The sequence below is a fragment of the Mugil cephalus genome, chromosome 17 (assembly GCF_022458985.1).
Source record: "Mugil cephalus isolate CIBA_MC_2020 chromosome 17, CIBA_Mcephalus_1.1, whole genome shotgun sequence".
In the NCBI taxonomy this organism is placed as follows: Eukaryota; Metazoa; Chordata; class Actinopteri; order Mugiliformes; family Mugilidae; genus Mugil; species Mugil cephalus.
In genome coordinates, this window is record NC_061786.1 from 12,919,606 (window position 1) to 12,930,162 (window position 10,557).

General features: G+C 42.9%; 1 protein-coding gene across 2 annotated transcripts in view; it reads right to left on the reverse strand.

Annotated features, from left to right (window-relative positions):
* The window catches only part of stac (SH3 and cysteine rich domain), a 30,228-nt gene extending 25,986 nt beyond the window's left edge, over positions 1-4,242 (reverse strand). Inside the window, exons 1-3 of one of the 2 annotated variants that reach the window (XM_047611925.1) lie at positions 3,660-4,242; positions 2,541-2,573; positions 932-1,265 (exon numbers count right to left, since the gene is read on the reverse strand). In XM_047611925.1, coding sequence (XP_047467881.1) covers positions 932-1,265; positions 2,541-2,573; positions 3,660-3,770 — 478 coding nt within the window. In that variant the 5' untranslated portion in view covers positions 3,771-4,242. The remainder of the gene's footprint in view (positions 1-931; positions 1,266-2,540; positions 2,574-3,659) is intronic. The other variant, XM_047611926.1, reaches the window with a different exon arrangement.
* Between the last annotated feature and the right edge of the window lie 6,315 nt (positions 4,243-10,557).

Genomic DNA, 10,557 nt, shown 5'->3' on the forward strand with positions numbered 1-10,557 from the left:
TTGTCGTGCTCTTTACTTGCTCCAATACATTCTCGAGCTGGTTGCTAAGCTTTCTGTCTGTTGTTTGGTGCCTGATGGGAAGCATAAAGTGGGCTTTTGGCTGCCTGCAGCGGCCGGGAACATGTGTACAATGCCACTCAAAGAGTTCAGCGCAAACCCCAATTAGAGGTGGATGAAGTTGTATAAATAACATGTTATTATTTGATTAATGCAAAGCTTGTTTTGACTGGATCCACCAACTAAAAATATGAACTTGCCGTAAAAGAACAAACCTTACATTTTTGGTCAACAATTAAGCTATTGGTTAGTCTAATTTCTGCAAACAAAACCAAAAAGAATGTTGCTTTTAATCCAGTTTATACGTGGATTTCTAAACCTGTCTACCTTCCAAAGGGTCTTTTTTTTTTTTTTTTTAGCGTGTTACAAGGGGCTCGCTGAGCAGATGGCACGGACAGCCCTTGTCACCGTCATGCTGCACAGGCCATGAGAAGTAAAGACTTCGTGTTCCCTCAGTCCTGATGGTTAACAAGAAGAGGGGGTGGGGAGGGGGGGCACAGAAACCAGAACATCTGGCGAGGAGAGAACAAGAAGAAGAGCTGGCAGGGCTGTAGTTGGCCGTGTGACACCTCGCCACAGATGGAGCGAACGGGCTCCGTGTGCTAATAAGAAGGACGGAGATACTTCAGTCACGTTGTCTGCAGGTCGAGCATGATGCTCAGTGTCAGGTGCCTGACTGTCGTTCCGCAGTTTGATACATGTGGTGTGTGTTTCCGTACTTTACAAAGCCTCTCACGTGCCGTTTTTCCTTACAATATGTGCAGATTAATCTTTCTTGCTCTCTCGTTTTCAAATCTGATTACCAGAAACCTTGCTGGACGGTGTACAGGAGCTTTCTCTTTGGGTTTGTCAGCGTGCTTCGCCGGAACCGTACCTACAATCATGTGGTTGCAGACGTCGCAGAACGTGGGCTTCTTGAAGATGTGCTCCATGAAGCAGTGTCCCGCCGAGTCCACCTGCAGCGGGTTGCGCGACTGGGAGCGCGACGTGGGCGGCGGGGCGCTGGGAATGGCCGGCGGGACCGGAGGGATGGGGAGGCTGGTGGTGTGCGGCGGGGCCATCCCAATGTTGCAGAGATGGCCCGTGCTGCTGCTCACGTCGGAGAGCAGCTCCGTCTTGTTCTCGCAGCTCGTCCGGAAGAAGTTGTCGGCGCTCTTGCTGCGTATGCTCTTGGTCTTGAAGGACAGGGAGCGCTTGAGTCTTTGCAGCTGGAAAGGAGAGACGAAGAGTTGGAGAAAAGTGGAGCAGATTAGGGAAAGAAGTGACAGATTCCACGAGAGGGGGTAAAAAAAGAAAAAAAAAAGGGAAAAATCCGGCACAACTGAGTCAGATGTGAATTCATCAATTTGCCTAATAACCTAAATAAATCACTGATCTGTGGTACCTCAACCTCTGAGGGGCCGCGCCTGGACGTTAATGTGATTTCCAGGTTAGGCCGATGCATCACATTAACACAATTTCTCACAGTCTGTGCTGCCATTTCTGGCTGCAGCTGGCATCAGTCTTATTAGGCCTCTGTTTTACAGTAACGCTATTCGTAATACTCCACACTGACAACTTCTCATTTAACCTCTCCGTGTTTCTGTACTCAAATCTGGGCTCTAACACATGAAGAAGACGCTGCGATGAGAGTTTATGGTTCTGGCTGTAGGCCTTCTGATTGGAGAAATACTATTTTTTAAAGGTGTCGTGTGTCTGACTCTGACATCCCATACTTAAACTACAGCACTATTAGGCGCGCGTTTCGTCATGGTGAACATCCCTGCACTAACTGTTGCCATTACTGCAGCTTTTTCTGTGGTGAAGAAGAATCGATGCTCCCAGTCACTCTGGAAACAATCAATTTGGACACCGACACGTACACACACGCGCACACACACACACACTTTCAGGCACGAACATACAGTCCAGATACATTCCTACACGCTGCTCCACTTCCATCACAAAATACACAACCTGAAAAGAAAAACTGCGATAAAACACAGTAGAATCTACGCAAGTGAACTGCTTGTCTTCTTAAAAAACTACACGTGTTGGACTTATTTACAGACAACAAAGGACACAGCCCTTGTTTTCTGTAAAACAAGCTTGAGAGATAAAGCACAGCTGGGTAGGGGGGGATATGAGCATGCACCTCATGCTGTGTTCAATGGCATCAAATCTATAAGGTTTTATCACTGAGCAGGGAGCGTTAATGGGGGTTGGGTAGAGCGCTGCAAAAAAAAAAATCGCACGAGATTATAAATCAGATCTTTTAAAAATAAACACCGATACAGCTTGGGACAAAGAGTTCTATCTACAAATATGGGTGATGATGTATTTAACTTGGTCTGGCACCGACTACTCTATGTGAACTATTTTTAAGAAGCAGTAAAAGTTGCAGTGAGGAACAACTTTTATCTTTGTGCGCATGCAGTTATGCTTTCACGGTGGAGTGTGATCAGTCTGAGTGCGCTGCCGTTCGCGCGAGACTGGAGGCTCACCTTGCGCTTGTGGAGTTCAGGCCTCACAGTATTCTTAAAGGAGGAATAAAAACACAAACACAGCTTTACTCAATGGTTGTAACGAGGATCTTAGCCCGTCTGTAAGAATGACAAACAACTTTCTTTAACCCCTTTTTTGTTTCCTTTTTTTCTTTTTTCTTTTTTTTTGTCAGCTGAGTTATTGGAAGCGAGTGTGGTCGTTTGGCAGAAGCTTTGAAAATTACATGAAGTCAGCCAGGGGTCTTTTGAAACACCCAGTGATGCGTGCCAAATGTGCCAAAGTAAGAGCTCACATGCAGCTAAGAAAACTAATTGTCAAAGAAAAAAAAAAAAAAAAAGAGAGACAACATGAGTCTCATCTGTCCTGCCTGTGCAGGAGAGTTTTGGGGACAGGCAGAGGGGAGGAGAGGAGAGGACAAGGAGAGATGCTGCCAACCACTGCCGTGATAGTCCAATATCGGACTGCTAATTGTAGTAGTCTGGGCAACAAGTGACCCACATAGATGGTGTAACGCCTGAGGCAGCTGTGTCACACAGCCTCCTTTCCTGCTGCAACCACAAGCAGAAAGTACAAAACCATAAGTGTACCACTGTTTCTATGAATATATTCATGACGTGTCACATCATGAACCTGTTTTAGGCTAATGAAGACATTTAAATGCTCTGTATTTAAACAGCATAATGATTTGGATTTAAACTGGTTATTCTATGTTATCTTTTCTTTATTTATCCTCAACTGTGAAGAATTATTTTAGGATTATCTTATTATAAGACATATAAGTTTTATATATATATATGGGTACTCGATTTTACACTGATCTCCTAACACCCAAAGGTTGTTTAGATGTTGTTACTTTCTGACCCATTTATAAAGCTGATGATATTTTATAGTATACTCCTTCAATCCAATCAGGATCAGCTGTTTTTTAGAGGTTGTTTTATTAAGTAGTGTGAGTACTTATAAAACAGATTTTAAAAACATTGTTTTTGGGAGCTGATCCCCGTTGAGTGGATTTAAATTTAAGTTTAATTAGTTATTTATAACAGCTGGACTGAAGCAAAGTGATAATATCCCAAAGTAAATCCGAAAAAAAGGGAACAACAACAGGGATGTCCTACCTTGGTTTCCTGGCTGGCGTTCGCCGTCGGGGATTTTGGTGTCTCATCCTGGTCCTGTTCGTCCTCTTTACCCCCACTTTCGTCCTGAATCATATTGGCCGGCGGGATCATCCTCTTTTCCTGTGATCGCTCTCAACTGAAAAAAAAAAAAAAAAAAAAGAAAAGAAAGAAAAAAACTGTTGCTCTTCTATAGAGTTCGTTTCCTCCCGTCGCTGTTTACATCGTTTCCATTCCTGTTAACAGTCACCGTGACCCGAGGACAAGAGGAGGAGAAGTCATCCAGACCCCCTTCTGCTGCTGCTGCTGCTGTGAAGGGAAGATCCGAGGGGGGGAAGATGAGAGCAAGCGTCTTAAAGAGGCGGAAGAGAAGTGGTTTCCGAATCAAAAGTTGAAAGTCGAGTCCAGTCCGACTTGAGAGCGTCCCCGTCCGTCTGCAAGGGAGGCTCTTTCGCGTCTGTCGTGGCGTCGTGCGTAATGCTGCCAAGACATCTCCAAGTCCACGCTGTGCGCCGCGCGCCTCACGTTGCCAATACTCAGATGGGCGGGGAGATGTGAACGATCGAGGGACGGGAAGGACGAAGGAAGGAGGAGAAAGACGACGCAAGGACCGTCTCTGGCCAAATATTCAGACGCAAAACACAACGACAGGATTAACACCCACATACTCAAATGGAAGCACTACTGTTTCTAGAAGGAGTAGGAGACAAGGAGGAAAATCATGTTTAAAGTGTAACTCCTTCTGAGTTTACAAACGCAGGGACATGTCTGTTGGGTGGTTACTTTTGACCACATACTAAATGTTGTATTTGCATGGAGTCAATCCTGAACATAAAGTAAATATAAATCACCAATTCCAACTTTTAACAAAATGCTCCATCACAAGTTTTAAGTAAATTTAAAGTCAGGCAGCGTCTCTGCCTGCCTAATATGCAAAGAGAAACTGTTCCAGATTTTGTGAGGCTGCAGCTGAGAAAGTATCCCCCCCTCCCCTAATTGTTTATGAGATTTTACAGATGATTTATACCTGTTGCCGTGGGTTACTCGATTCATGTACTGGCAACTATATGGCCTGTCTAACCCTAACACAGCAGACAGGTTTATTCTGGTTCTATGGCGTTTCGTGGACAAAAGTAAGCAGTTGTAGCTGTTTTATTAAATTAATTATGCAGCATTTCACCACTTTCGTGTTTGTCTGCTAAATCTGCTGCTGCATTAAGGAGGTGTTTAGCTTTAACCAGGCTCTGTCTAGACACCTTCCAACCATCAAGTGTAAATCAAGCGTTAGGTTTCACGGAAGTGTCTGGGAATCCAAACCGCTGGGTGCAGGTCATTTTAAGTCTATAAATGTCAAGTCATTATTTGTTTAGTAAATATACTGGTGGGTCCAGTTCTGTTGAAACCATCTTTTCAGAGAGAAAAAGCCAGACACCATCCTTTCTATTTACACGGCCATCATGAGCCATCATTTAGGAGCTAAACAACATAATGACAGTTTAGCTTTTTGCAGTAAAATATGAGGCATCCACCCCCCCCCCCGCCTTTGATGGGATAGGTGTAGCAATACATCACGCCGCCTCCCTCCAGCTCCAGGCTCCCCCGTGATGTGATGTCCTTGAAGTTATATTGCAGGACAAAGGAGGCAGGTGCCAGATAGGAGTCTGCTCAGTCTGGCAGAAATGCAAACAACAACACAGTCCTCAAGAATAGATGGGATTCCCACCTTAAAACTCTGCATTTATTCTCATAATTTAGTCTCTGATGGGTTTAAAAAATAAAGCTGGAACTGGAGGAGGAGGATTGAGGAGGCCCTAGGACGTCTATTGATTTATTTCTGTATTGTCTGAGTGGAGCATTGAGACTCATCCTGAGCTTTTAAGATCAAACTTCAGTCCAGTTCAGACTACAAATGAGCTCTGGTCTTTCAGACGGTCGCCCACAATCCGGAGAGAGCACAAGACAATCCTTGGACTTAGTGAACCAGAGCATGAGTCAATGTTACGTTCGTCCCTGTGCGTCCATGTGGTGTGTGTTTGTGTGTGGTTTGGCGTGAATCATGTGCAGAAAGAACCCAACGCGTGACCATTTGTGCCAGGAAGCCAGAGGAGAGCATTGAGTGTGAAACAGAGACTGGGAAAGAACATTATAATTTCCTCTCTCAGCTGCCGGACCGCCACAGTGGAAGGAGGGCGTGAAAAGATGAGGGAGGAAGATGGAGCGATGAAGGAGGATGAGGACTGGCGCGATAGGGGTTAATTATTCCAAATGAAAGGTTTCATTAAGGCAACAAGGAGCCGCGTGGTGCAGTTTCAAGGCTCACGGTTGTCAGATTTAAGTATTTTTTCTTTGTGTCTAAAAATGACTATTATTCCTGTTTCTATGTGCTTTCAACTTCAGTAAAGAATGTGCATTAGCGCCAGGCACTTGATTTGCAGCTGTATGTTCAAAACGTCCAGAAATCATTTAGGTTTTATAACTTTCCACTTATTCAAATAAAAAAGGCTTCAAATCACATTCTTGGGTAATATAACTATTTTATGTGTAAATACCTACTATACTCCAGTCTGTTGGCTTTTGAAAGGAGTTTAACTTGTGTGTAATATCGTTACATATGTTTTGATGCTAACGCAGAAGCTGATGTAACTCAAAAAACCATAACCACACACATACAGTATGTACAAACTCCAGCTTCCCGCAGTGAGCCATTATTTGATCACACTAGTTGTCACACGCGTATGTCAGACTCGTTGATGAGGGTGTATTTTAGGATGTGTTTGCATCTTTCTACTTCACCAGCTTTTTGCAGGTGGCTGCCACAGTTTTGTAAATGGCTGTTATACTCTATAACCTCACTGTAGATCGAGTGATTTGACAAATAAATGTGTCAAAAAAAAAAAAAAAGAGGAAGGAAAAAAGCTGCCACTGCAGATGCAAATTTGGACGATTGTAACGATCTGCAGATGTCTGAACTGAAGTTAATGAATTTAACATCTAACCCAAATGACAAATTTACTATAAATGTAGTAAATTATCGGCGTCACGAACAAATCCGATCTTCGGATTCTACAAATGCATCCAGTTTTATGGACATTTCATTTTCAGTACGTGCTTTCCCATGCACTAGAGAGACGGTCCTCCTAGCAGAGGCAGACACAGTGTTCAGTTTATTGTGTTAACATGCCAAAATTTTGTAACCGAGAGTAAATCCCTGGTCAGACCTGGTATGTACATGCATCCTGGGTGATCCAATCACTCCATCCTGGGAAATCTGATCGCAAGAGGTCAGGTAAGTGGCCTCACCTGACATTAAAACATGCACTTGAGGAAAAAAATTGAAACAGCTGCTGTCTCTATCCCTACCTACTGTTACCTCAGAACCACAAACAGTGCTGTTTGTTGCATGTGCATTATGACTCGGGGATATGATACATGTTTTGGAACAAGACTGATTCTAGTTTTAATTATGCAGATTACTTGTTGTTAAATAATGATGAGTTCTATGAATATATTCCTCTGTAACGCTGATTTATTTCGCCCAGCGGGACTTAAAAAGGTTCCTCTTTCTTCTACACAGTCACAGTCTGATCCACGGGTGCCACCTCCCCTCATTGTGTCTTGAACACCAGGAGGTTATGAAATCCACTGTCAGATTTTGTCACACTTGCATGTGCCAAACTCCGCATTTTGCCTCTTTATGGTGCCATCTCAGCTCCTCTGGGAGACTCAACATGTCAGGAAAGCTATTCCTGGAGTGTAGTCTCTTGCTCATGCAAAGAGCGTTCGCATCACTGTCTGGTGCCAAGAAGACACGATCACTGTGGGATCCTGTCATCGGCTTTATCGCAGTCGGGGCCAAAGTAAAAGGCTGATAAAACTAACGTATGGTTGTGTCACTTACCCAGACTTTTAACGACACAGTGGAAAACTGAAAATGATGGTGGCTTCCTAGATGCCAGGTTATTATCGTCACGCTTCCTGATTTAACACGGCAGCAATCCTACCATTTACATGGATGACAATGCATTGCAAAGGATTCCTACAAAGCATCTGTAATGGAGTGGTTTCAGAGCAAACAGTAAATATGTGAAGGACATTAATGGCTGAAATGGTGCCTGTGAAAGCGCATTTAAAAGCGTGCACCTTCAATTCACTTTAGGAGCTCGAAGCGAAACTGAAAATGTTCGCAATTACCAATGACCCAGCCGGACATTATGCATTATTAATACATGCACACACACACATATGTCCCAGCATGTGTCAGAGTAATTGGCAAATTGATTCCCCAAGAACCAAAGCTAATTAGCCCTTCTTATTATAAGCCTCCCCAGGACTAGTCTCTGCAGGGTGTAACAAAGTCATGAGGAATAGGAGTACAGTATATATATATATATATGTGTGTGTGCGTATGTGTTTGTGTATGACAGATTTCCTTTTTGAATATCGTTACTACCTGAAATTGCAGCATGTGCTTTGAACAAATGATATAAACTCTTGTTTAAAGAGCTGTGTGCACTCTGGAGACAAGTCCCTTACAATGGAAGTGAAGTCCGACACTTGTGAAGCGTCAACCAATCCCGTGTGCTTGTTTCACCATTTCATGACTAAACACGAGGGCATAACAATGTCAATGAGCTCTTTAGCAACAAGAAAAGCTGGCATTAATGTCACAATGACCAAATTGCCAGAATAGCTGGGTTACTGGTCTGACATTCAACATCCATTTTAAAGTAAATAAATAAATAAATAAAGTCTGCTATAGCCAGGAACCAGATATCTTTTGATATCTTTTGATTGACCGGTGAAGCTGGAATCAGGCAAAAACAGGAAGTCATCACATAGTCAACAAATATATTCACACAAACAGTCCCTCGTAAAATTAAAAGCGCCTTTTTCTTTTGGGTTGTTGCATCAATTAAACAGACAAGACATGGCATTGTAATTTTTAGACATTTTACAGGTGTTGGTATCATTGTATAATAAGAAAGAGCAGAATGCCATTAGCTTAGCTTAGCTTAGCTTAAAGACTGCAAACTGTTAGAAAATGGCCATGCTCTGTTCAAAGACAATAAGAAAATAAATCATAACTAAATATTAATTTGGGTTAACCTTGACCAAAAAGAAATCGGGCCTTTGTGTTTGATTTATTCTTTGACCAAATCTAAACGACTTCCTGGAGACTCTGCTGGTTGCCCGGCAACCTCCCGTGACGACAAGGCTTAGAAGAGTGGTGTCAATCTTCTCCTCAAACCTTATAAAGGAAAGTACCAGGCCTGTGGTGTACGCATGTGTGTGTGTGTGCTTACAAGCATGCCTAGGCTCGTATTTCAGGAACGCAGCAGGTGGACATCAACACCAGGTTTTCAAAACATGCTTCATCTGTCTCAGCTGATTCACAAGCCTCACACTTTGGAGGTGTAAAACTCAGCTGATCGGGAAACTGAACATCCTGTCCTTTCTCCTCGCTGGATGCTCGTTGAAGCCAGAGCGTTGCCGATCATTCGGCCATTGCTGTATTTAAAACGAGTAACGTGTTGCTGCTGGTCCCCGTGCAACTGGTCTCCCGCTGGTCATTTCTAAGTCTCAGTGTGCGCCAGTCGCAGCTAATGAGACAACAGAGGCTAAAAGAAGCACAGAACAGCAGCTGATCCTCCGCCTCTCTGAGAGTCACATCCCACATGAGAGGAAGAGTGAGATTGAGTAATGGAGGTTTTTGATGGTTTTAGTTTTGATATTTTTTAACATGCAATATATTGTTGTTAATATTTGTATGTTGTGCTAATATGCAGTCGATTGTGATCAAAATATTTCTTGGAAAATAAACTATTCCTTGGGTGTAATTTCTTATTGAGTTATTTGGACAACTTTGCTCAATATGCCCTATGTCCATGATGAATATTTAGGATCTGTCATAAAAGATTTTCAAAACAGGTTTGACTCCCTGTATGTTTCTGTCACCATGCCACCCTCTAAAAATACAACCCAGAAACTACCAGGTTATTTCCACAACTTAGCAAGTGAAATTGTCCTCGTAAAATATTTTTTTCTATCTCAAACCGATTTTGTCTTGCTTGCCAATATTTGCAATTAATGTAATTGTGCCTGGTTCACTGTTGAGCTTCCTTCTTGAAATTAGTTTGGAGGGACTAGGTGGAGTTAGCTGCTTCCAAAATGGCGACATCCGGAGCAACTACGCTGAGCTTCAAAACAGCTCTTCAGGAAACTGATGGGTTTCGTCTTGTAGTATCAATGTTTTGGAAAACAAGTGAGGTTTATGTGGCAGATAAAAAAAAAAATGCTATAGAGAGTGTTTCAATAAGGAAAAGTCAAGTAAAAACAAGAATTTAATTCCCACCGGAGTTGAGACACTGGTGGTGAGGGGGAGGTTGATGGAGGGTAGGAACCCCCCAGACAAGCAGGATGGAGGCGAGACGTAGTAGAGGATGACTGCAGGATGAAAGGCAGCTGTTGGAGCATGAGAGAGCATACTGAGTCTGTGAAGAATTGTCAATACCTTAATTTGTGCAGTATGTATTTCGGTTATTTTTGGTTATATTATATATTGTTATTTTCACAATGACAGTGATTAGATGACATGAGTGTAGGCGGGGTTTTAGAACAATGAAAGTGGTTGAGGGAACGGGGACACCCTACATTTTTTTGTTGACGACATTTTGCTGCATTTGTTTTCTGTATATATTTTGTGCACATTGGTCTTCTGGCAGCACAGGGGCTTGATGTCTTTACTGGCTTCGAGGCCTGGTTGGAGTTTGCATGTTCTCCCTGTGTCTGCGTGGGTTTTCTCTGGTTTTCTCTAAATACATGCTCATTAGTATAATTGGTGATTCAAAATAGATCCTAGGTGTGAGTGCTAATGTTTGTTTGTCTCTGCATTAGTCCTGCG